The sequence below is a fragment of the Notothenia rossii genome (assembly GCF_949606895.1).
Source record: "Notothenia rossii genome assembly, chromosome: 6".
Classification (NCBI taxonomy): domain Eukaryota; kingdom Metazoa; phylum Chordata; class Actinopteri; order Perciformes; family Nototheniidae; genus Notothenia; species Notothenia rossii.
The window spans coordinates 5471684-5499547 of NC_136909.1; the positions used below are offsets into that span (position 1 = coordinate 5471684).

Sequence of the window (27864 nt, forward strand, 5' to 3'; positions counted from 1 at the left end):
TTGAGTTGCGCGCGCTACTAAAGACACGTGTTACCATGGAAACCAAACAATAGTGTAGCTGTATTAAAGTCCGAGTGGAAACAATCGTGTGTAAATCTGATTTTGTCAGAAATGCGGGAGAAATATGAACCCAGGAGGAAACCGGGAGAGGTCAATGAAATCGGGAGTCTCCCGCGAAAATCGGGAGGGTTGACAAGTGTGAGCTAGGCTAATGCTAGCCTTTAGCTCGTAGCTCCTCAGCCCCTGGGTCCACTAAAGAAATGTGAAACCACTTTAATTTCGGTGTTTTTACCCGTTTTAATATCCTGGTTCTCTTATTTCTGAGAGGAGGAAGCCTCTGTGGATAATCCTGAACAGTGAAGAGTGGAGGAATCCTACCTGGTGAAAGTTAAAATTCCCATGATAATCATATAAGCTTCACAACACCAACAACATCAGTCTGTTGTCATTGTTTTGTTCAGAAGCTGTTCTCTTTACTTGCAAAAAATATCCTTTACATTGACGATCATCATATATGTAACTCAAGTTATACCTCAAATGAGATTTAAATAATGATTTGTCTCTTGCACTGAGTAAGCTACATCTTTTGGTCTGTTCTTTGCCTCTTTTTGGGCTAAATGCAACGATTACATTTGTTACTAAAGCTCTCGATTGACAGGACACTTGTTAATATGGGCTTGAGGATTAAACACACTCATAAACGAGTGCTGTACATTTTGTTAAATCACAGCAGCATTGTGAAATCCAGCCTCGCACATCAGCCCCTGGAGTTTCTGTCATATCGTGTCTGTTGCTGGTAAAACGCTGCGAGGCGTCTGGAAGCTGCAGTAAAACAGGACTGTGAGTCAGTCGGTTCTGACTCATCGCAGCCTGTCTGCTGGAGAGGAAGCTCGAGACAAAGCAGAGCAAAAATACTGGAGGAGAGCGGAGAGAATTAACCTGGGGATCGACTCCTCACACACTCCCATCCTTCCCTGTTGCAACTACTCTGCTTCCTAGAAATGACCCACAGCTTGGCTTATCAAACTGTCTCACCAGCAGAGGAGGGAGAAGTACTCAGATCTTGTACTTGAGTAAAAGTAGAAGTACTCAGATCTTGTACTTCAGTAAAAGTAGAAGTACTCAGATCATGTACTTGAGTAAAAGTAGAAGTACTCAGATCTTGTACTTGAGTAAAACTAGAAGTACTCAGATCTTGTACTTCAGTAAAGGTAGAAGTACTCAGATCTTGTACTTCAGTAAAAGTAGAAGTACTCAGATCTTGTGCTTGAGTAAAAGTAGAAGTACTCAGATCTTGTACTTGAGTAAAAGTAGAAGTACCAGAGTGTAGGAATACTCTGCTACAGTAAAAGTCCTGCATTCAAAATGTTCCTCAAGTAAAAGTAGAAAAGTATTCTCATCAAAATATAGTGAAAGTAGCGACAGTAAAAGTAGTCATTGTGCAGATTGGTCCATTTCAGAATAATAGATATGATATGTTTTATAATGATTGATCATTAAAGTGTTCTCAAAGCTGGTAAAGGTGCAGCTAGTTTGAATGACTTTGTATACTGCAGGGTAGCTTGTGGATTTACTCCAGGTGGAACTAAAGTCTGATTTAACACTTGATTATATTTCACATCATTCATCCAGATCTGTGAAGTAACTAAAGGTATTAAACACATGTAGTGGAGTAGAAGTACAAGGTAGCATCAAATGGAAATACTCAAGTAAAGTACAAATATATCAAAATGCTACTTACATGTAAGTACAGTACTTCAATAAACGTACTTAGTTGCTTCCCATACATATCATATATTATTCTGAAATGTCCAATCTGCACAAAGACTACTTTGACTTTTGGTACTTTCACTATATTTTGATGATAAAACTTTTCTACTTTTACTTGAGGAACATTTTGAATGCAGGACTTTTACTGTAACAGAGTATTCCTACACTCTGGTACTTCTACTTTTACTCAAGTACAAGATCTGAGTACTTCTACTTTTACTCAAGATCTGAGTACTTCTACTTTTACTCAAGTACAAGATCTGAGTACTTCTACTTTTACTCAAGATCTGAGTACTTCTGCTTTTACTCAAGTACAAGATCTGAGTACTTCTACTTTTACTCAAGATCTGAGTACTTCTACTTTTACTCAAGTACAAGATCTGAGTACTTCTACTTTTACTCAAGTACAATATCTGAGTACTTCTACTTTTACTCAAGATCTGAGTACTTCTACTTTTACTCAAGAACAATATCTGAGTACTTCTACTTTTACTCAAGATCTGAGTACTTCTACTTTTACTCAAGTACAAGATCTGAGTACTTCTACTTTTACTCAAGATCTGAGTACTTCTGCTTTTACTCAAGTACAAGATCTGAGTACTTCTACTTTTACTCAAGATCTGAGTACTTCTACTTTTACTCAAGTACAAGATCTGAGTACTTCTACTTTTACTCAAGTACAATATCTGAGTACTTCTACTTTTACTCAAGATCTGAGTACTTCTACTTTTACTCAAGAACAATATCTGAGTACTTCTACTTTTACTCAAGATCTGAGTACTTCTACTTTTACTCAAGTACAAGATCTGAGTACTTCTACTTTTACTCAAGATCTGAGTACTTCTACTTTTACTCTAGATCTGAGTACTTCTACTTTTACTCAAGATCTGAGTACTCCTCCCACCTCTGCTTCCCAGAAATGACCTGCAGGTTAGCTTATCAAACTGTGTGTCCCACCAGCCTTCTGGGTGGGTGTGTACTGAATTACCCACGTTTCCTGACCCCCCTAAACACAACATTTGTAAGGGTCTGATTCAGATGACCTGACTGAGAACTTCCGCTCTTTTTCCCTGGAACTGGCTCTGGGATATGGGATATGAAATCAAAGGGAAAGTTCCTTTATACATAAATGGGAAGTCAGGAGAGTAACAGAGAACATGCCAGCACATGGCAGCCGGTCTGAAACAGGGAGTTGTTGGTGGACGTGACTACATGCACCCATTGTTGATGTTTTCCTTGTAATTACCAAAAGCATTTCAACCAGTTTGTTTAGCTTCAGCTCAGTGTCTTATTTTAGTACGTAAGAAAAAACAAAAGCACTTCCCGTTCCCAGTAGTGAGCAGTGGTAACTTAATGAAGTTCATTTACTCAAGTTCTTAAGGGCAATCAATACTCATCATCCAGTGATTTAACCCTTAAATGGTTTCTGTATTCTAGGTGAAACAGTCATTTGACAGACTGTGTCCATGTGCAATATGGGCGCAATAACAATGTAATAACAATGTAATAACAGTCTAATAACTGTTTAATAACAGTGTAATTAAAGTGTAATATGGGTCTAGAATAGGGGTATTAATGTGTAACATGGGTGAAATTACGGAGTTATACGGTTGTAATAACTGTTGTTTAATTACAGTGTAATATGGGTCTCATTTGGGTCTAAAATGGGTGTATTAATGTGTAACATGGGTGTCATAACACTGTAATACAGGTGTTGTAAGGGTTTAATAAGGGTGTAACACCGTTGAAATACAGGTGTTTAATAGGGGTGTAATAACAGTCTAATAACAGTTTAATAACTGTGTAATAATGGTTAAATGGGTTTAAAGACAGGGTGAAATGTAACAAATATAATCAAAGCTATATGTACTTGCTCGTTTAAGGGTTAATATATATGATTCTGATGTGGGCCATTACGCACAACAAGTACTTAAAGTTTTGGTAATATAGGTTTATTTTGATGGCAACACTTTGGTACTTTTGGAGAAGTAAGATTTTGAATACACATTTTAGTATTGCTTCTCAACTACTATTGGCATAGAACAAAATTGTATTTCTTCCGCCACTGATACTGTTCAGTTACAGCTTCCATTGGATTATTGACTCTACAGTATATTCATGGTCATGCTGGTTTCACAGCACAATAAGCAGATGACACCCTTTTATATATACAGTCTATGATGACACCCTGCAGAGTGAAACCAGGACAGTGCTGAGCAGGATCGAGGGCCAGTGTTCAGAAAACAGAGAAGGGAACGCCACGCTGCAGTGATTTCCTTGTTGTTTTGTCACACTGGTTGGGCTCACATGTATTCAGTGTCACTGTAAACAGCCTGAGGTCAAAAGGCGGGGGGGAATTGATCTGCACGCTGCTGCAGGATGAGCTCATGTCATCACATGTTTCCACCCTCAGGCAGCTCGGATCAACCAGGATTACAGGCCACAGGCATCCATTATTGGAGGAAAGGGAGGAAAAAGTATTGCTAAATGAACAACAACATGAAAAATGAGAGTCACAGGCATGCTAAATGCTAACGGGATGCTAACATGCATCGTTGTGTCGGATGCTTTAAGTTGAAGACACGCCTACTGCCTTGTTTTGGTTTGATCACAAATGATTTATTGTTTGCATTTATTTAGTTTACTTCCTCCATGTGGTTTGGTAGCATTCATCTGACTGCAGCTTCACACCACAGGCTTTCAGATAACTCACACACATCAGCACAAAGATCATTGTTTGTGAACTTCAAATTAAAGCAGTTTACATTTTAAAACCTCAAATAGTTTCTGTACTTTCAGCAGTTCTTAGCGTTTGCTTTTGGTTCAGTGAAGAGGAGATTTAATTGGTTAAGACAACCGAGGAATTAAGAGGAAAATGTGGTTGCTCCATTTTAGAATAAAATAAAAATGCAATAAAAAGATAAAATAAAAATATTTATACTGTATAAACATTAAAAGTTAAAGTAAGAATACAAATATTAAAAAAATTAATATATTTATATAAACAAGAAAGGAAATTAAAATGTGAAATATAAAATAAAGTACAAACATGTATTTAAACATAAGAAGTTATAGTAGAAATGTGCACATTGTACTATAACACATAGCACTTACAGTATATTTAAGGTCGTTTTGGGGATTTCCGGAGATAGGCACTGCTCAATCCATTCCTCCGTAGTGAGACCACCTCGGAGGTCGGAGTTAACCTTACATGTTTCCATTGCGCTCTCTGACCGCGGGTATAGTAGAGTTGCGTTGAGTAGAGCGGTTGTGTTTTAAGGAGCTGGTATTTTTCGGTAGTTTTACATTGTATTTCACCATTTGTAATCATGGTGCAGTATTGTTTTTGTGCAGGTTGCACAAATACCAGCCTGTCAGGACATCGAGTCCACAGTAAAAAGGACCGGGGCTAGCGTTCGTTCCTGGGTGCGTTGTGCATCCACCTCCCTGCAGCACATACTCTCCACAGCTTTATTTTAGCGTTATTTCTTCTAATCCTTGGCTGCTCCTGGTCTCTTAGACGCCTAGCAGGCTCAGAATTATAAGGTTGTGGTCCGTCATATGCATTCGAATATTCATGTTCAACTTCTTCTGTGTCTCCTGTGTCGAAACTAGCATTGGGATCCATGTTTATTAATACGTTACACCGGGCGCTCTTCCCCTTGTGTCCCCCGTGTTACGTCACACGCAGGAGGTCACGTGCCGAGGCTTTTTTATGCGGAAGTGAACATTTCTTACAAAAACGACGCCAGATGTCACTGTAGTGTATATTTCTTTATATATTTTTTTAAATCTAGTGTATTCATCATTTTCCTACACATTTATTCACAGGTGTCTTTAACCTGGAAGTTGCTCTTTAAGCTTTGTCAGTTAGTTAGTTAGTTAGTTAGTTAGTTAGTTTCCTCAAGGACGTAATGTAACAGTTGTAGATTTTTCTCAGACGCGGAGGAATACATGACTTGTGAAAAGTAATTCTACCCGTGATATACGATCATTATATCACGGCTAAGAACCAATCAGCTTGCTTGATTTGACTAATCCGTTTTATAATACAATATACACACTGGTGTATTGTATTACCTCGTTAACCAATCATAATCTCTGGGTGTGTATGTGGGAGTTATATACTGCCAGTGACCTGACGGGCCTCCTCTCTCCCTGCTTCTGCACCGTCAGCTGTTGAGTGAATGTGAAATATAAGATTAAAGAAGTATTGTTATTACTAAGTTGATAAATCATAATGTCTGGGTGTGTATCTGGGAGTGTTTTACTGCCAGTGACGTTTCTCCTCTCTTCCGGCTGCAGCACCGTCAGCTGCTGAGGGATCGCTTCATGGTGGAGCTGGTGGAGGGATCCAGGAAGCTGCGTCACGTCTTCCTGTTCACGGACCTGCTGCTCTGCACCAAGCTGAAGAAGCAGGCCGCAGGGTGAGTCTGGAGAGGGGTCCGGGAGAGGGGTCCTGGGGGGGAGGGGAGAGGGAGGCTGTGACCTGGAAGAGCCTCTGCTTTTCAAAAAGTTTAAAATATTTTTAAAAAAAATTATATAAATAAATAAAAATATACATTTAAATACATGTTTTTATTTTTACTGGGGCTCCATGATTTTGTTTAATTTTGAGAACATTATTATTATTATAATCTTTTGTATTATTATTTATTTTTTATCATTTTTATTTGACATTTATATTAAATGGATTACTGCTTTCCCTTTGTGCTTTATTCTTGCAAATCTGCAAAATTTGACGGCAAAATCAAGACTTAAAATACAATTTATCCTAATGTTTCCTAGTTTTTAGAGTAGAACACACATTTTTTAAACTTTAATATACTCGTTGATCATAATAATAATAATAATAATAACTTACATTTATTTAAAACAAACACAAAAAAGCAGTCAGACAAAGATTAAGAATTAGGGGCCGTGGATCATGTCCATTTAATTGCGGTAACCAAACTCCTGCATTAACACTTGATTAATCGTCCAGCCTTATATTAAAACCTTCGTCCTCCCCAGCAAAGGGCAGCAGTACGACTGTAAGTGGTTCATCCCGCTGGCGGACCTGACCTTCCAGAACATCGAGGACTGCGAGTCCACGCCCGTCCCGCTGCTGCCGGAGGACGAGATCGACGCCATGAAGATCAGAATCTCACAGATCAAGAACGACATCCAGAGAGAGAAGGTGAGCAAGCACAGAAACTCAATCATCACCAACACATAAGGTGGAGTTTATGGTTTGTGAAAGGTCAAATTCAATCAGATTATATTTATATAGCCCAATATCATAAATATTACATTTGTCTCAGAGGGCTTTAGAGTCCGTACGGATCAATAAACAAGATTAAATAACACTATACAGTAAATACACTTGATCAAATAATGAAACTGTAAAATAATAATAAAATATTGGACGTTGTGTGACATCAACTTGGTTCTGTTGCTCTGCAGAGGACCACCAAAGGAGTGAAGGTGATGGAGCGTCTGAGGAAGAAGCTGTCGGAGCAGGAGTCTCTGCTGCTTCTCATGTCGCCCACCATGGCCTTCAGAGTGGCTAGCAGAAACGGAAAGGTGAGCACACGTTATGGAAGGGAACAAGCCCAAACGTTCATAAGACAAGTGCCTTCAGAGGGTTTTAAAAAGAGAGATATTCAAAGGTGTTTAATCCCTGTAAATATCAATGGGAATATCTTGAGCCATCACTTCTAACTTTGGTGTCTGCTGCCCTCTGCTGGTAGGAAGCGGGACACCACAGCATGAGTGTGCAGTAAAATAAACCACAGTAAATCCTCTCTTAATGTCTTCCAGAGTTTCATGTTCCTCATCTCCTCGGACTACGAGCGAGCCGAGTGGAGGGAGATCGTCCGAGAGCAGCAGAAGAAGTGTGAGTCTTACAGACGCAGTGTTAATATCATATCAGCTGTAATGTCATAAGGGTGTGTCTTGCTTGAAGTTTTAAACCACGTAATGGCGTTACAGAAGTCTATGTTGTCCATGTTGTGTTCAGTTTTGTTTAATACCTCTACTAAAAACGACTGGATGGCATTCAGCTGGTGGGCAGTTGCCATACCTTGATGAATTGATCAAATCCCTTTCTCATGTATTTTATGCAAAGATAGACATTAACTCAGGCATTTTGTTTTCCATCCATAAGAACATATTTGCATGAAACTGTTATATAAACTTGTATCTCCCTCCGTTGTGTCCTGCAGGTTTTAAGAGCTTCTCCCTGACCTCTCTGGAGCTGCAGATGCTAACCAACTCGTGTGTGAAGCTGCAGACGGTGCACTCCATCCCAATGACCATGAATAAAGAAGGTACCACTCATAACGTATTGTACTGTTGACAAGCTGTACCTGCAGGTTTGTATCTCATCCTAATGTGAATCCCCCCCCCCTCCACAGATGATGAATCTTCCGGTTTGTACGGCTTCCTGAACGTCATCGTGCACTCTGCATCGGGGCTGAAACAGAGCTTGAGTGAGTGGCTTATTTATTCTCCTGGTTTTTACTAGATTGTTCTGCAGGTGGATTCAAATCATCCTCGCTGATCAAACTACTTTGTGCTCACCGTCGCAAAAAGGAAACAATCAGTGGTTTGTTTGATTTTGAGATTCTCTTAAAGAGGACATATAATGCTATTTCTTAGGTGTATATCAGTATGTAGTTTCTCTACTTTAAAGAGTACTCTCCTGCTGATGTTCAGGTGTATATCAGTATGTAGTTTCTCTACTTTAAAGAGTACTCTCCTGCTGATGTTCAGGTGTATATCAGTATGTAGTGTCTCTACTTTAAAGAGTACTCTCCTGCTGATGTTCAGGTGTATATCAGTATGTAGTTTCTCTACTTTAAAGAGTACTCTCCTGCTGATGTTCAGGTGTATATCAGTATGTAGTGTCTCTACTTTAAAGAGTACTCTCCTGCTGATGTTCAGGTGTATATCCGTATGTAGTGTCTCTACTTTAAAGAGTCCTCTCCTGCTGATGTTCAGGTGTATATCAGTATGTAGTGTCTCTACTTTAAAGAGTCCTCTCCTGCTGATGTTCAGGTGTATATCAGTAGTGTCTCTACTTTAAAGAGTCCTCTCCTGCTGATGTTCAGGTGTATATCAGTATGTAGTGTCTCTACTTTAAAGAGTCCTCTCCTGCTGATGTTCAGTTGTATATCAGTATGTCGTGTCTCTACTTTAAAGAGTCCTCTCCTGCTGATGTTCAGGTGTATATCAGTAGTGTCTCTACTTTAAAGAGTCCTCTCCTGCTGATGTTCAGGTGTATATCAGTATGTAGTGTCTCTACTTTAAAGAGTCCTCTCCTGCTGATGTTCAGGTGTATGTCAGTATGTAGTGTTTCTATTTTAAAGAGTCCTCTCGTGCTGATGTTCAGGTGTATATCAGTATGTAGTGTCTCTACTTTAAAGAGTCCTCTCCTGCTGATGTTCAGGTGTATATCAGTATGTAGTGTCTCTACTTTAAAGAGTCCTCTCCTGCTGATGTTCAGGTGTATATCAGTATGTAGTGTCTCTACTTTAAAGAGTCCTCTCCTGCTGATGTTCAGTTGTATATCAGTATGTCGTGTCTCTACTTTAAAGAGTCCTCTCCTGCTGATGTTCAGGTGTATATCAGTATGTCGTGTCTCTACTTTAAAGAGTCCTCTCCTGCTGATGTTCAGGTGTATATCAGTATGTAGTGTCTCTACTTTAAAGAGTCCTCTCCTGCTGATGTTCAGGTGTATATCAGTATGTAGTGTCTCTACTTTAAAGAGTCCTCTCCTGCTGATGTTCAGGTGTATATCAGTATGTAGTGTCTCTACTTTAAAGAGTCCTCTCCTGCTGATATTCAGGTGTATATCAGTTTGTAGTGTCTCTACTTTAAAGAGTCCTCTCCTGCTGATGTTCAGGTGTATATCAGTATGTAGTGTCTCTACTTTAAAGAGTCCTCTCCTGCTGATGTTCAGGTGTACATCAGTATGTAGTGTCTCTACTTTAAAGAGTCCTCTCCTGCTGATGTTCAGGTGTATATCAGTATGTAGTGTCTCTCCTGTGACATGTCTCCATGCTTTAATGTTCAAAAAGCTCAGTGTTACATAGTGATGTCACTTTGTTGTGGAAGTAAACAAAGGAGTCCAATGGAGGCGTTTGGGGAGTGTCTGGAGGGAACACAGGTATTGTAGCCTTTGCAGACCGTTTACATGCACTAACACCTATTGAACACACTACAGGAACCTCTCGGTCTGCTGTGTGTACACAGGCTTCAGTCTTGCAGCTGGTTTTATTTACCTGTTGGCCTCAGTGTTGTGCTCAGGAATGCAGAATATATTTATTTTTACAGGATATTGCTTGTTGTGCAAATGCTGTATTTTGTTGGTATCATTTCAAAATAAGACACGCAGAATAAAGTGATAAGATGTAACTATTTCAAACTTAGACATATTAGTTTTAAAGTTTTAAATAGAAAGCTGTCAGCGGGTTTTATTGTTCAGATGTGTGAAACTGCCTCTGCTTGCCCCCACCAGACCTGTACTGCTCTCTGGAGGTGGATTCCTTCGGATACTTTGTCAACAAAGCCAAGACCCGCGTCTACAGAGACTCGACGGAGCCGAACTGGAACGAGGTGAGAGCAGACAGCGGAGAGAAAGTGTAGGAGTGAGATCAGAATCCACGCTGTGTGTCTTTACTTCACCATCTGTATATCAAGCCCTCCCCTCAGGTCACCCTAAAGTCTGGAAGAAACTTGATCTTTGTAGAAGAATCTATTAGACAGAAAAGTATTGAGGAAGTGAAGTAAGTCTGACCGTGTCTCGATAAATATTAGCTTACAAACAGCAGTTTTCACCAAGTCTCAAATATCAAGTCGTCTGATTACCACTTTACAAAAAACATGCAGTTTCCGTTAAAACGTGATTATTTAAAACACTTGTGCATTAATAGTTCTACACTTGTGCAGGCACTTCTCGTAAACAATTTAAATATGGCATTTCTTTTTTTTAAGTCATGTTTTTTGGCGGAGTACCGGTAGTCTTGATGAATTGAAGTAAATAGGGGCAGGGTTTAAATAAAAATAAATTGTACAGTGCAATCTGAGACCCTCTTACTAAAACTGCACTACTTTAAACACTTGAGATGAGAAGTGCGTTCACAAGTTTGAGACTATTCGTGCAGACGTATTTTAAATACAGACGTTTTAAGAGAAAATGCATGTTTTTTGTTGAGTAGTGAGAATACGACTGGATAAATGAGACTTGGATCAGCAGAATTTGAAGCTTTGATATACTTTTAATTTAAACATGGCCCCCATTTGCTTCAATTCATCATGTATCTTCTCTGTGATTTGAATCTTGTGAGAAAAACAAAGAATTCAAGGTAACACGGGGAGAGCAATTGATATAAAAACTGTCCTTTTGTGGGTCAAGTATTAAAGGACTATGTTCCCCATGGAGGCTCAGTCAAACTGTCCAGTGGATCAAATGAAAGTCCTTTGTTGTGCACCGGTCTGAAACCTGCAGTAACATGTTTGTATTTCCTGTTTGAAGGAGTTTGAGATCGAGCTGGAGGGCTCTCAGACGGTGAGGCTGCTCTGTTACGAGAAGTGCTGCAACAAGAGCCGGCAGAGCAAAGAGGAGGCGGAGGTCACCGACAGGATCATGGCCAAGGGGCAAATAAAGGTACGGGCGGAGAATGATTCATCGGGTTTTAGGGAAATACTTTACCACACCTCCTTCATTTAACTCATTTAGAGCCGGATCAACGGGACTGAAAAGTACAATCACCTTTAACACTTTCTGGCTATTTTTTCTGACACTAAATATTTATCTCTTATGAATGAATCAAGTCAATGTTATTACTCAAAACTAAGTTCAACTTACAAAAGAATTACATTTATTCTCAGAATCCAAACTTTAAAATCAGAACTGAGAACTCATTTTAAAGTCAAGAAAAAACTTGTCAGCTGTAACCACGAACAACAAAGAACTAAGTCACTCCCTCACACACACACACACACACACACACACACACACACACACACATACACATACACATACACATACACATACACACACACACACACACACACACACACACACACACACACACACACACACACACATCTCAACTCCCAACCAATCAGAACGACAGACACACACACACACACACACACACACACACACACACACACACACACACACACACACACACACACACACACACACACACACACACACATCTCAACTCTCAACCAATAAGAACGACACACACACACACACACACACACACACACACATCTCAACTCTCAACCAATAAGAACGACACACACACACACACACACACACACACACATCTCAACTCCCAACCAATCAGAACGACACACACACACACACACACACACACACACATCTCAACTCCCAACCAATCAGAACGACACACACACACACACACACACACACACATCTCAACTCCCAACCAATCAGAACGACACACACACACACACACACACACACACACACACACACACACACACACACACCTATCCCAACTCCCAACCAATCAGAACGACACACACACACACACACACACACACACACACACACACACACACACACACACACACACACACACACACACACACACACACACCTATCCCAACTCCCAACCAATCAGAACCACACACACACACACACACACACACACACACACACACACACACACACACACACACACACACACACACACACCTCTCTCACTCACTCACTCACAGCCACAAGTCACAACGACTGTCCGTCAACTGTGACGCGTTCACTGACCCTCAGGAGAAACAGTCCTCCCTTAGGGCCCTTCAGCACTAAGCCCCTGACGGAGGATTAGTGTTTGTGTTGTTTCCTCGTGAGTTAGAGGGGGAGACAGGGGGGAGACAGAGGGGGAGAGATGCTCTTTGATCAGCCAGAGGAACCCTCTCTCTGCTGGACAGTCAGTCAGAAACCTGGAGACACTGTCAGGGATTTCCCCTTCATGACCTGTGGGGTCACGTTGGTCCTTTTGTTGTTTTGTTGGTGTTTGGATCAGCATAATGGAGACTGTTTTGACCTTTGAGGGGCTTAGGGTCTGAGGAATGACAACGTGACACAACAAATAAGTGTTACTGTTAGGTGACGGTTTATAAGAGTTATTAACACACATGAAAATATAACCGTTTAAAAACATGAAATTAAAAAAGACTATTTAAATAAACACAAGAACAATATTGATTATAAAACGAATGCAAAATAAATAGGAACAAGTAAGAAATTATTATTATTAAATATCATAACATTGTTTTAGAAGAATAATTAAGGAAATACAAAAGCAATTCAATTTTAGAAAAATGTATAATAATAGTTTTAACGTACATAAAAATAAAATTAATTAATACAAAATAGGAAAATATGTATAATACAATTTTAAACAGAAAACAATAGTTAAAAAGTCTAATTTAAAATATGAACAATATAATAAATACATATAATTAAAATATTTGAAATTCTATACAAAATATATATCGATTAAAATATATAAATAAATAAATTATTTGTTTAAAAACATTCTATATTTCTTTGCTTTCTTTAAAGAATTGGAATTAATTGGAATCAAGAATTGGATGTAAGCAACATATTTTAGTTACAAAGAGATGGGACAGCTGGAAAATTCAAGATATACTTTAATAACATAAAGAGATATATTGACTTCTAGTAAACTCAATATAATATGGAATAACATCAGGGTGTCCGCGGGGTCTTAAAAAGTATTAAAAGTTGATAAATCAATTTAGCGAAAATGAAGGCTAATAAAAAGTATTAAACGGCATTTTCCGAGGTATTACATTTTGTAGCTTGTTTTCAATAAGTATATAAATGGTCCAAAGAGGTTGTATTCTACAGTCTGCCTGAATGTAATCATTGCGTAGGTGTGTAATGTGATTCTGTGTAGTTTATTGATGGCATCCCGTTGGGTTTGACGTCATCTGAACAGGACATCGCTCGCTCACTGCTTGGTCCGTTTACGCCGGTTGCTAAGCAACATCGTTATGGGGAAATGCAAGTCTGCGTCCAAATGGTTGGAAGATAAGGAGGGTTATGGCTAGAAAGGATCCGTCTTGTGTAAAACTCTCGCGAGAGTTTGGCTGAATGTCACGTGGCTGAATGTTTACGTTTGGCCGACAGCCTTTCAGTTACGATCGTTAACATCAGTGGGCCACCGCAAATGATGGCGAGAAGCTAAACTATCTATTAATTATGTCAATGACAGGGAGTGTGATTGTTGAAATAGGGTGTTAGCGGTCTTGCTGGTGTTCAAAGAAGAATGACAACACTGTAGATCACCAACACTATGGTTTATTTTTTATTCACAGGCAAGTCAACGTTGTCGCAGTAAAAGTCCCAAGATAGCTCCTGGTGCAATAAAATGTTCCCTTTCAGTGTTTTACTATTATGTCTGATGTTTCTCTATTAATATTGCTGCTGCATTAATGTGTATGTTGCATGTTACTGCTGTAGATGTTTTTCCGAGACGCTACGATTACAACGAGAGTTACAACGAGAACGTGACGTCATATTTACACAAGACGGATCCTTTCTAGCCATAACCGATAAGGAGGGAGGACAATCCATACTGTATATAGTGAATATGAGGTAAAGTTTGTCGCCAAGGTAACCGGTTAGAACTCAAACTCTTCAAATGTATGGAAAGGGTCTTAAAAAAGGTCTTAAAGGAATTACATCTGACTTCAGGATTCCTGCACATACCCTGAACCTGTGCTGTGCTGATGAGTGAGATTGTATTAGTACCTTAAAACCTGAAAAGAAAAGATGACCAGCCATAGAAAGCAGAGCCTTTGGGGATTACTAAGGGTTATGTCATGGATGTAAATACTGAATATTGCCTCAGATGTAACTAAGTCTGGTGTTAGAGTTAACTAATCCTGTTCATGCTACCTGAGTTTAGATTAGCGTCCGGCTCTCCTCTCATTGGCCGCCGCCCGTCGTTAATGAGGGTAGGAGGGGATTCTCTGGAGTTAATCCCACAAATCCAGCAGGGAAGTAGAACAACACAGCGTGGTCATCAGCCTGCATGACTCTCTTTGTTCTCATCTCACTGGAAAGAAAGGAGGAAAACAATGCCGAGACGTGGAGATGAGCGGAAGATTTCTAGAGATTCTGCAGAGCGGCGTCAAAGAAGATCCTGGAGATCGTTAAAGGCGATGTGATCAGAGGGAATTACTTTGGTGCTATCTGAGGGACAGCGCTTTGTTTCACTATAATTCAGCAAAAGTGACAGTTTAAGAGTTGAGGAAGTATGAGTGGGGGTATTCCTAATGAGGATGAGAGTGTTGTTGATGCTTGTATTGGGCAAGAGGACGAAGTAGACTCGACTCCGAGGAAAACCCAGAGCACAGGGGCCCGTCTGTGGGAAAGGGTCCGCAGCAGACTGATCAGACCCAAGGTAAAGGTCCGGGAGAGCTCGTTGGAAAGGATGCTGCAACTGATTTTTGAATTATTTGACTTCCACAATATATCTTCTTTCAGACCAGTGAGAGAAAACATACGAAATCCACATTAAGGAGTATATTTGACTTACTTTGTCTTTCTGTGTCTGTCGATTTCTCCTTAATTCACCAGAAGTTACATTACATTATGCCTCATTTGCATATTCAAACGCAACATTTAAGAAAACTTGCAATATAAAATGTTATTTTTTTAACGTCAGTAAGGAAGTGGGGAAGTTTCATGGTGATATCTGTTAGTTAATTTATTTTTATTCTCACATTTCCATTTAGGTATCGATGCCATTTTTGCGCATTTCTAATAAGAAATTGCCTCATTTGAGATTTTTAACATAGAACTTAATAAAACTTGTAATTTAAAAACATATTGTCCCACTGTCAGTAATCAACTGGCAAAGTGTTGTTATGATATCTATTGCTTTAATTTTTATTACCCTATCCACCAGTGTCTCATAAGGAGAATCTTGTTTTTGTTTCCTTTTATTTTCTGTCAATGTTCAACAACTATTTCTGGTATACACTGTGTCTAATATCTGTTGGGATGTATTCCTTTAGTTTTGAAAGCCACATTGTACTCCCTCTATTTCTTTTTATTGAAAATATAACATAAGAAACCTAATTTTCACTAAACAAAGTATCTCTGGAATGAGATTTGATGTTTGTTTAAGGTTGAAAAGACATCTGCCATGTTGCTCAGTGCTCAGCGACTACATGATGTTATCACGGTGCTCATGCCTGATCACTCTGAAGACAGGCTGACAGTTTGGTATTAGTCCGGTTACTAAAATAGATCTGACACACCCGGCCATATGGACTTTGTGTTTATGTGAGGCTGAGGGAGGGCATGGAGCAGGAAACCCTTACCTGGCACAATATGGCTGAAGAGGATCGACATTAGTTAAACTTGAAATTGAATTTTTCTGTTTTATTTTTCAGCTGGATCCTCAGACGTTGCAAAATAAAGACTGGCAGAGGGCGGTCATCGGCATGAATGGGGTAAGGTTTTATTTTTCAAGCAACCGTGTAAAAGGAGGGTGAGTTAGGTTAAAGCTAAGGGAAAGCTAAAGGAAGGTTAAGGTAAAACTAAAGGAAAGCTAAGGGAGAGCTATAGAAAAGTCAGGGAAAGATAAAGGAAGGTTAAGAGAAAGTAAAGGAAAGTTAAGGGAAAGCTCAAGGAAAGCTAAGAGAAAACTAAACTCAGGTTAAGGGAAAGCTAAGGGAAGTTAAAGTAAAGCTAAAGGTAAGCTAAGGGAACGTTAAAGGCAAGCTAAAGGCAAGCTAAAGGCAAGCTAAAGGAACGCTTAAGGAGAGCCAAAGCTAAGGGAAAGCTAAAGGAAAGATGAGGGAAAGCTAAGGGAATGTTAAAGGCAAGCTAAAGGAACGCTTAAGGAGAGCTAAGGGAAAACTAAACTCAGGCTAAGGGAAAGCTAAGGGAAGTTCAAGTAAAGCTAAGGGAAAGCTAAAGGAAAGCTAAGGGAATGTTAAAGGAGAGATAAAGGAAAGCTAAGGGAAGGCTAAAGGAAAGTTAAGGGAAGGCTTAAGGAAAGTTAAAGGAAAGCTAAAGGAAAGCTAAGGGAAGGCTAAAGGAAAGTTAAGGAGAGATAAAGGAAAGCTAAGGGAAGGCTTAAGGAGAGATAAAGGAAAGTTAAGGGGAGGCTAAAGGAAAGTTAAGGAAAGCTGAGGGAAAGCTAGAAAAAAGTCAGGGAAAGCTAAAGGAAACCATTTAGCATCTGAGTTTCCCTTTTTGCAAATAATTAACAAAAATCGGCTTTCCGGTTTTCCGTGGCCTTTCTGGAGGTTAAGGGGAAAGTAAAGGGAAAGAAATACGATGACATTAAGAGGTAATTTTTCGCCTAATTTAGTCATTAAAGTGTTGAATAATTCAAATATTTTGAGTATTTATTATTGCAAAAGTGGTATAAAATGCTGAATAGTGCTAGATGAACATTACAGATATGATAATATACTGATTTTATAGTTGTTTGTATAGTTGTTTGTGGAGTGTGCTGCTGAGCAGAAGCTACACATGCTTCTGTTTCTCAGCTGACATGTTCCCCCATAATGTTTCTCTTCTCGTTTCAGGTGGAGGTGAAGCTCTCGATGAAGTTCACCAGCAGAGAGTTCAGTCTGAAGAGAATGCCTTCGAGAAAACAGTCCGGCGTCTTCGGAGTCAAGATCAACGTCGTTACTAAGTGAGTTTCAGTTTTTATTGTTTCATCTATTGACTACTTTACCGATTATCCCATCAATATAAACGATCATTCCTATTCATTTATTCAATTAAATTATTTTTAGGCTGACTGAAAGGGAAAGGATGCTTTTATTTTGAAGTTAGTTCTTGGTCGCTCTTATTGTGAAGTCAGTTCTTGGTCGCTTTTATTTTGAAGTCAGTTCTTGGTCGCTCTTATTTTGAAGTCAGTTCTTGGTCGCTCTTATTTTGAAGTCAGTTCTTGGTCGCTCTTATTTTGAAGTTAGTTCTTGGTCGCTCTTATTGTGAAGTTAGTTCTTGATCGCTCTTATTTTGAAGTCAGTTCTTGGTCGCTCTTATTTTGAAGTCAGTTCTTGGTCGCTCTTATTTTGAAGTTAGTACTTGATAGCTCTTATTTTGAAGGTTGACTTAGTTTCTCTTATTTAGAAGTCAGTTCTTGGATGCTTTTATTTTGAAGCCAATTCTTGGTCGCTCTTATTGAGAAGTCAGTTCTTGGTCGCTCTTATTGTGAAGTTAGTTCTTGATTGCTCTTATTTTGAAGTCAGTTCTTGGTCGCTCTTATTTTGAAGTTAGTATTTGATAGCTCTTATTTTGAAGGTTGACTTAGTTTCTCTTATTTAGAAGTCAGTTCTTGGATGCTTTTATTTTGAAGCCAATTATTGGTCGCTCTTATTGTGAAGTTAGTTCTTGGTCGCTCTTATTGTGAAGTCAGTTCTTGGTCGCTCTTATTGTGAAGTTAGTTCTTGATCGCTCTTATTTTGAAGTCAGTTCTTGGTCGCTCTTATTTTGAAGTTAGTACTTGATAGCTCTTATTTTGAAGGTTGACTTAGTTTCTCTTATTTAGAAGTCAGTTCTTGGATGCTTTTATTTTGAAGCCAATTCTTGGTCGCTCTTATTGTGAAGTTAGTTCTTGATCGCTCTTATTTTTAAGTAAATTCTTGGTAGTTCTTATTTTGAAGTCAGTTCTTGGTCGCTCTTATTTTGAAGTCAGTTCTTGATCGCTCTTATTTTGAAGTCAGTTCTTGGTCGCTCTTATTTTGAAGTCAGTTCTTGATCGCTCTTATTTTGAAGTCAGTTCTTGATCGCTCTTATTGTGAAGTTAGTTCTTGATCGCTCTTATTTTTAAGTAAATTCTTGGTAGCTCTTATTGTGAAGTTAGTTCTTGGTCGCTCTTATTTTGAAGGTTGACTTAATTCCTCTTATTTAGAAGTCAGTTCTTGGTCGCTCTTATTTAGAAGTCAGTTCTTGGTCGCTCTTATTTTGAAGTCAGTTCTTGATCGCTCTTATTTTGAAGGTTGACTTAATTCCTCTTATTTAGAAGTCAGTTCTTGGTCGCTCTTATTTAGAAGTCAGTTCTTGGTCGCTCTTATTTTGAAGTCAGTTCTTGATCGCTCTTATTTTGAAGATTTACTTCATCGCTCTTATTTTGGAATCAGTTCTTGAGCAATTTTATTTTGAAATCAGTTATCAGTCGCTCTTATTTTTTAATCAGTTATTGTTTGATTGTATTTTGAAGTTATTTGTCAACTTTATTTTGAAGTCAGACTCTCCCAGGAGATTTTTCTTTTTATGATATAGTCATGTACTACTACAAGCCACCATACATGGCGTATATTCAATCTATCACAAGCCCCTTATTCCCTTTTTAAAACATGTTTCTGTGTCACTCCTCACCAGGCGAGAGCGCTCGAAGGTTCCTCTCATCGTGAGGCAGTGTGTGGAGGAGATCGAGAGGCGAGGGATGGACGAGGTGGGAATCTATCGAGTCTCTGGAGTCGCAACGGACATCCAGGCCCTGAAGGCAGCATTTGATTCAAGTGAGTTCAAACTGATAACCAGAGATGGCAAAAGTACACACATCCTTTACTCAAGTAGAAGTACAGATACTCGTGTTTAAAAATACTCTGGTGAAAGTAGAAGTACTGACTAAACTTCTTTACTCAAGTCAAAGTAAAGAGGCTTTGAAATGTACTTCAGTAAAAAGTACCCATAACTAGCAGCTGTTTTAAAGAGTACCTGACCTCCCTTTATATTAATAGAACAATAATGTCATTGTTAGCTAATGAATGTTTCCATGGTGACCAACGGCAACATGACAACGTTTTCATTGGTCCCTCTTCTTTAGAGAAGACCAGGAAATGACTCTAAATAATAATGATCATGCCACCAAACACACATTCAAACTAAAGGAACCAGCCTGTTTGGAAAATGTAAGAAGTAGAAAGTACAGGTATTTGTGTTCAACATGTAAGAAGTAGAAAGTACAGGTATTTGTGTTCAACATGTAAGAAGTAGAAAGTACAGGTATTTGTGTTCAACATGTAAGAAGTAGAAAGTACAGGTATTTGTGTTCAACATGTAAGAAGTAGAAAGTACAGGTATTTGTGTTCAACATGTAAGAAGTAGAAAGTACAGGTATTTGTGTTCAAAATGTAAGAAGTAGAAAGTACAGGTATTTGTGTTCAACATGTAAGAAGTAGAAAGTACAGGTATTTGTGTTCAACATGTGAGAAGTAGAAAGTACAGGTATTTGAGTTCAACATGTAAGAAGTAGAAAGTACAGGTATTTGTGTTCAAAATGTAAGAAGTAGAAAGTACAGGTATTTGTGTTCAAAATGTAAGAAGTAGAAAGTACAGGTATTTGTGTTCAAAATGTAAGAAGTAGAAAGTACAGGTATTTGTGTTCAAAATGTAAGAAGTAGAAAGTACAAGTATTTGTGTTCAACATGTAAGAAGTAGAAAGTACAGGTATTTGTGTTCAACATGTGAGAAGTAGAAAGTACAGGTATTTGAGTTCAACATGTAAGAAGTAGAAAGTACAGGTATTTGTGTTCAACATGTAAGAAGTAGAAAGTACAGGTATTTGTGTTCAAAATGTAAGAAGTAGAAAGTACAGGTATTTGTGTTCAACATGTAAGAAGTAGAAAGTACAGGTATTTGTGTTCAACATGTAAGAAGTAGAAAGTACAGGTATTTGTGTTCAACATGTAAGAAGTAGAAAGTACAGGTATTTGTGTTCAAAATGTAAGAAGTAGAAAGTACAGGTATTTGTGTTCAACATGTAAGAAGTAGAAAGTACAGGTATTTGTGTTCAACATGTAAGAAGTAGAAAGTACAGGTATTTGAGTTCAACATGTAAGAAGTAGAAAGTACAGGTATTTGTGTTCAACATGTAAGAAGTAGAAAGTACAGGTATTTGAGTTCAACATGTAAGAAGTAGAAAGTACAGGTATTTGTGTTCAACATGTAAGAAGTAGAAAGTACAGGTATTTGAGTTCAACATGTAAGAAGTAGAAAGTACAGGTATTTGAGTTCAACATGTAAGAAGTAGAAAGTACAGGTATTTGTGTTCAAAATGTAAGAAGTAGAAAGTACAGGTATTTGTGTTCAAAATGTAAGAAGTAGAAAGTACAAGTATTTGTGTTCAACATGTAAGAAGTAGAAAGTACAGGTATTTGTGTTCAACATGTAAGAAGTAGAAAGTACAGGTATTTGTGTTCAACATGTAAGAAGTAGAAAGTACAGGTATTTGTGTTCAACATGTAAGAAGTAGAAAGTACAGGTATTTGTGTTCAACATGTAAGAAGTAGAAAGTACAGGTATTTGTGTTCAACATGTAAGAAGTAGAAAGTACAGGTATTTGTGTTCAACATGTAAGAAGTAGAAAGTACAGGTATTTGTGTTCAAAATGTAAGAAGTAGAAAGTACAGGTATTTGTGTTCAAAATGTAAGAAGTAGAAAGTACAAGTATTTGTGTTCAACATGTAAGAAGTAGAAAGTACAGGTATTTGTGTTCAACATGTAAGAAGTAGAAAGTACAGGTATTTGTGTTCAAAATGTAAGAAGTAGAAAGTACAGGTATTTGTGTTCAAAATGTAAGAAGTAGAAAGTACAAGTATTTGTGTTCAACATGTAAGAAGTAGAAAGTACAGGTATTTGTGTTCAACATGTAAGAAGTAGAAAGTACAGGTATTTGTGTTCAACATGTAAGAAGTAGAAAGTACAGGTATTTGTGTTCAACATGTAAGAAGTAGAAAGTACAGGTATTTGTGTTCAAAATGTAAGAAGTAGAAAGTACAGGTATTTGTGTTCAACATGTAAGAAGTAGAAAGTACAGGTATTTGTGTTCAACATGTAAGAAGTAGAAAGTACAGGTATTTGTGTTCAAAATGTAAGAAGTAGAAAGTACAGGTATTTGTGTTCAACATGTAAGAAGTAGAAAGTACAGGTATTTGTGTTCAACATGTGAGAAGTAGAAAGTACAGGTATTTGTGTTCAAAATGTAAGAAGTAGAAAGTACAAGTATTTGTGTTCAACATGTAAGAAGTAGAAAGTACAGGTATTTGTGTTCAACATGTAAGAAGTAGAAAGTACAGGTATTTGTGTTCAAAATGTAAGAAGTAGAAAGTACAGGTATTTGTGTTCAAAATGTAAGAAGTAGAAAGTACAAGTATTTGTGTTCAACATGTAAGAAGTAGAAAGTACAGGTATTTGTGTTCAACATGTAAGAAGTAGAAAGTACAGGTATTTGTGTTCAACATGTAAGAAGTAGAAAGTACAGGTATTTGTGTTCAACATGTAAGAAGTAGAAAGTACAGGTATTTGTGTTCAACATGTAAGAAGTAGAAAGTACAGGTATTTGGGTTCAACATGTAAGAAGTAGAAAGTACAGGTATTTGGGTTCAACATGTAAGAAGTAGAAAGTTCAGGTATTTGGGTTCAACATGTAAGAAGTAGAAAGTACAGGTATTTGTGTTCAAAATGTAAGAAGTCAAAGTAAAAAGTCTTCAGAAAAATAAGTCATGGAGTAAAGTACTGATACCAGAAAAATGTACTTAAGTGCAGTAACGAAGTATTTGTTCTCCACTACTTCCCACCTCTGCTGATAACTTATACTTATGAAAAAGAGATATATACTTGTGGTGTTTATTATAAAAATAATACGTTGGATTTTTATAGCGCTTTTCCTGGTGCTCAAATACGCTTTAAATAAAATCAGGAACAGAAACAATACAAAGAAAACTAAAAACATACAGTCAACAGCATACTCCTAATCCAAGTGTGAGTAAGAGTTTGAAAGCTAGAGGGAATAAGTGAGTTTTGAGAGATTTTTGTGCTGGCCTTTCGTTTAGTAACTGTTGTCTCATCTTCCCCGCAGACAACAGAGACGTGTCTCTCATGATGAGGGAGATGGACGTGAACGCCATCGCTGGAACTCTGAAGCTGTATTTCAGAGAGCTGCCGGAGCCGCTGTTCACCGACGAAATGTACCCAAACTTCGCTGGAGGCATCGGTCAGTCAACACTTCATTATCATCCAGTTGACATGACTTGGAACTTGACTCGGACTTGTACGTTTTGACTTGGGACTCGACAATACTTTGGACGGGAAATGTAACTCATCAGTCTTGACTGGGGACTTGACTTTAAACCTGTACGTTTCGACTTGGCACTTGATTTGAGGATTAGTGTTTTCTTTTTAAATTTGTAACGAAAATGTGACTCATCAGTTTTGACCGGGGACTTGGCTTTAAGCTTGTACGTATTTGACTTGGGACCTGACTTGGGAATTAGTCAGTTTTTTTATTTGTAACGAGTGGACTTGGCCTTTGGTTCCAGGACTTTGATGCCTTGACTTGGGATTTGACTTTAAACGTATTCATTTCAATTTGGGTCTTGACTTGGAACTTCACTGGAGATTTGTTAGTTTAGACTTAGCACGAGTCATTCTTGACTTGAAATGTGACTTTGGTCTTTTCTGTCTTCACTGGGAACTTGATTTGTCAGTCTTGACTTGGAACATGGCTTGAGGATTAGTGGGTTTTTGATTTGTAACGACTTGACTTGAACTTTGTTTCCAGGACTTTGCTGACTTGACTTTAGACTTGACTTAGAACATGACTTGGGACTTGACACTACTTGGAATTTGACTTTGAACTTATACATTTCAACATGGGTCGTTACTTGAAACTTGACTTGAGATTTGTTAGTTTAGACTTAGCACGAGTCATTCTTGACTTGAAATTTGACTTGAATAGTTATTTGTCACTTTTGACTCTGGGTTTGTTGGGTTTGTTAGTCTCGACTGGTGAAGACTTGAATTGGCATTTGGTTTCGGGACTTCCCTGTCTTCACTTGGAACTTGACTTGAGATTGGTTGGTTTTGGCTTGTCAGGCTTGACTTGACACTTGACTGCTTAGACTTTTGGTTGTCGGACTTGCCTGTCTTTAATTGGGACTTGACTTGGGACTTCACTTGGGACTTGTTGAATCCAGACTTTCAAATTTGACTTGTCAGAACTTGTCAGACATGACTCTGGACCTGACTCGTGTGTTTTTGTCCCTCAGCGCTGTCTGACAGGGAAGCGAAAGAGAGCTGCATGCTGAACCTGCTGCTGTCTCTACCGGAGGCCAACCTGGTGACCTTCTTCTTCCTGCTCGAACACCTCAAGCGGTAATATATGGTTATATTTCTCATATATTTTAAATATTTTAAATATTTTTGTTTATCTGTTAAACATAGTGCACATTAATTTCCTTTTCAAAACTATTCCACAAATTAACTGTTTTTACTGTAATACACCTCTGTCTTGTATTTGTCTGATTTTGTTTAGTTTTTTGGTAGACATGTTACCCATTTTTCAGTAATTGGTACATGTAAATCGGTAATGGCTATTTTTAGGGTCATTGTCACATGCTAGCCTAGCGATCCAAGGAAAATTAAAAGCATCATTAATTGACAGCTAAAATTATGACTTATGGTCTTTAAATATTTAGAATACAACATAAATATGACGCTATTAGTTGTTAAAAGTTCATATTTGTAGCAATACTTGTCCTGAAAGTGCTAAAGTAATGTTCTATATCACTTTTATGGATGTAAAAATTATGGCAAACCCAATATAAAAGTTTTGGTATGATTGGATAGAAACTCAACTCTCAAGCTGTCTGTTGACTCATTGACAATGTTCTGCTTTGTTCTTGCAGGGTGACTGAGAACGAGGGCGTCAACAAGATGTCTTTGCACAACCTGGCCACCGTGTTTGGTCCGACTCTACTGCGGCCGTCAGAGAAAGACAGCAAACTCTCCAGCAGCTCCACGCCCATCTCTATGAACGACAGCTGGTCTCTGGAGGTCATGTGTCAGGTACAACATGCGACAGAATATAGAGTGATGCAGGGATGACAGATTTTTGTAGGCCGACCCTGACGGCAACATCTCCCTTGTTCCCTCGATAAAAAGCCATTGGTTATTTCAGAAAAGAATCTCTGTGTCAAACAAACGTTTATGATGCTTACAGGTTTAGTTCAGCAGGATAATCTCCACATATTAACACCAAGTTATGATTTTTGAAGTCAAAAGCTAATGACACACATGACTTCACGTCACCACCGCTAAGCTAAAGGTGGCTAATGTTGGGCTATGAAGGAACTACAGCACGGTCACATGACTTCACGTCACCACCGCTAAGCTAAAGGTGGCTAATGTTGGGCTATAAAGGAACTACAGCACGGTCACATGACTTCACGTCACCACCGCTAAGCTAAAGGAGGCTAATGTTGGGCTATGAAGGAACTACAGCACGGTCACATGACTTCACGTCACCACCGCTAAGCTAAAGGCGGCTAATGTTGGGCGTGATGATGTTTAGTCGTCTCATTTAGGCACTTGATAGCAATTGACGTTTTTAAATCCACCAGTGGGTGACGTATTTTATGTTGTAGAACAAAACTTTTAAATCTCTTCAGCTTGTGTTAACCACAGACCTTATTTCAGGCACCCAAAAACACTTCCAGATGATTACAGGGGGAAAACCTCAGCTAGCTATTAGCCGAAAAGTCAGGCATCCAGGGAATTTCAGTTATTGTACCTGTGTGGACGTAGGCTTTTCAAAACAAAAGCACCTAGCTCAACACAACCCTTTAGAAGATTTTCCTAGTCTTAAAATGACTATATCAAAACTCAGATAGAGTTAGAGAATTTGAACTTGAGGGAAAATAGAGGCAGAAAAAGATAGAGATTCAGAACAATAGATATCATTGTAAAATGTGGAATTTCTGTATCCTCTGCAATTATATTTATTCCTACATTAATATATTTTGTATAGTCGACTCTAGTACAATGATACACACCATACTATATGTGCAAACACCCTATGTAATAACTGAAAGGTGAATGCATATATAAAGCTTTGTTATGTTATTTCTATTTGTTTCCACTTCTTTCTTATCCTGTGTCATTTTACCTATCACTATATCAGAATTTTCCCTCTGCTTCTTTGACTCTTTTATCTGGTATCAATACATTTCTTATCTACTAAGGTTTGTACTTAAGATATTTTAAAGGTGAAAAGGTTAACCAGCAGAGCTATAAATGTTGACTTGTTTTCAAGGTGCTGGACTCATACATGCAGCTCTATATTGATAAGCTACACAGGGACATTTTTCACTTTTTCAGGCTCTGATCTCCTGTTCTGTGTCCCCAGGTTCAAGTCCTCCTCTACTTCCTTCAGCTGGAGGGCATCCCAACCCCCGACAGCAAGCGTCAAAGCCTCCTCTTCACCACTGAAGTATAACGGGAACATGGTGCACTGATTATTCTGTGCACAGGTTGAATATCTGAGGATTAATGAGGCGGACGCTGCTGTGTTGCTGTGAGGACGCTTCATGTGGCCACTAGGTGGACTCAGCAACACATTCAACTGGAAACAGCCATAATCACCACAGCCTGCTGTCAGAAGAAGATATAGGACAAAATATATCATTCCTTTTTTTTAATTTAAAATGATTTGCTGTTCTGTTCCACTGTGCACATTAGCTCCATATTCACAGAGGAGGGATTTCTGCTGTATTAAGATTTATTTCTGATATATAAAGCTCACCTGTGCCAATGTGTCCCCTGCTGATGACCGAACATTACCCTAAATGTTTACCTTCATTTTGTACAGTTTTAAAAAAAAATATGAGACTGAAAACTGTAGTTACACAAAGCAACGTGCAGGCATGTTGACCTTACCTTTTAAAGTGTGCAGGTATACGATTTGTATAGTGACCTTATTCAGTTTGCAGCTGCTTCTGGTGGTGGTGTTGTCTGTCGATATGAGGGCTTTATATGGACGTGGTACAGAGAAGAAATAGGCTAATCATTCCAGGATATGTAATGAATGCTGTGTATAATTTTAATTTCAAATGTTTTTGTCTGTTTAATATTTTGTTCCATGTTTGATGTCTGATTTTAAAGAGGCCCTATTATGCTTCTTTTTTTTTTTTCAGGTTTTCCCATTCCTGTAGTTTATTATACAGGTTTTTGTGCATGTAAATGGCCAGCAAAGGCAAATATCTGTAACGCCTCCATTTGACTTCCTTGTTTACTTCCAGAACATAGTAACATCACTATGTAACACTCACACTTTTATTGGCTGGCGCTCCAACAAGACATGACACAGTAGATGCACTAAATACTGATATACACCTGAACATGATAGGGCCTCTTTAATTAATTCTGTATATGTGTTGCTTCCTGCTGCATTCCTTCTCTGTAGTCCACCTTTTAAAAGGACAAAACCACACTGCTGTAGGAATAAAATCGACTGGATTTTAAATACCAAATTATTCCTCTTAGGACCTATTTAAGGCACAGTTATTCACTCATATTCAAGTCTCCTGGCATAGGGTTATCATCCATGTACCTATAGTGTTACTGAAAATACACTGTGTTCGTGCATTAATATTGTTTTTGTCCCAATCACTGCAAGTATTGAAACACTTGCTGGCACAATCCTTATCCCTAAAGGCTTATGTAAAATAAAAAGCAATAACTGTTAGTCATTCTTAGGATGAGACTTCTTGTATGTATCATTGTGTAAATAAAGACTTGGTAACATTATTCTTGCAATGTTTCATTCTTTGTACATTATTATTATTGGTGAAAATACAGTCAGTGCACAATTGTTCTGTTGATGTTTAGTTGCTGATACAATTACAATACAAGTGGTCGAAGTAGGACAATATTTGCTTTCAAATTTTATTATTAGTGTAGAAGTATTCATTAGCATAACTTGGACATACTCAAGAAGATTACAATTATACTCACATGAATACTTGTGTGTGCAAGTATAGATTACTTAGAGTACATTCACTTAGTTTATTTCCAAAACTGCTCAAGAACCTCACATTTGAATAATAGATTGCATTTATTCAGTAAATACTTGAGTACTAGTTAATTTCCAACACTGCTCAAGAAAAAGTACCTCAAATATGTTCTTAATTGCACTACTTGAGTAAAGTTACTTTGACACTTTCCAACACTACTAGAGTACTAAATAATGGAGTGCATTGCTTGTGGTGAATACTTGAGTAGGCTAC

The 27864-nt window shown here is 38.3% G+C and overlaps 1 protein-coding gene across 2 annotated transcripts in view; it reads left to right on the forward strand.

Moving 5' to 3' along the window:
* The window catches only part of LOC307043880 (breakpoint cluster region protein), a 65719-nt gene extending 38334 nt beyond the window's left edge, over positions 1-27385 (forward strand). For both annotated transcript variants that reach the window (XM_079688806.1, XM_079688807.1), the window contains exons 13-27: positions 6076-6197; positions 6784-6949; positions 7216-7335; positions 7573-7648; positions 7977-8081; positions 8169-8243; positions 10274-10371; positions 11291-11422; positions 16228-16287; positions 17374-17483; positions 19178-19317; positions 22659-22793; positions 23848-23953; positions 24487-24646; positions 25986-27385. In XM_079688806.1, the coding sequence (XP_079544932.1) occupies positions 6076-6197; positions 6784-6949; positions 7216-7335; positions 7573-7648; positions 7977-8081; positions 8169-8243; positions 10274-10371; positions 11291-11422; positions 16228-16287; positions 17374-17483; positions 19178-19317; positions 22659-22793; positions 23848-23953; positions 24487-24646; positions 25986-26075 (1695 nt within the window). In that variant the 3' untranslated portion in view covers positions 26076-27385. The remainder of the gene's footprint in view (positions 1-6075; positions 6198-6783; positions 6950-7215; positions 7336-7572; positions 7649-7976; positions 8082-8168; positions 8244-10273; positions 10372-11290; positions 11423-16227; positions 16288-17373; positions 17484-19177; positions 19318-22658; positions 22794-23847; positions 23954-24486; positions 24647-25985) is intronic.
* The last annotated feature ends 479 nt before the right edge of the window (positions 27386-27864 follow it).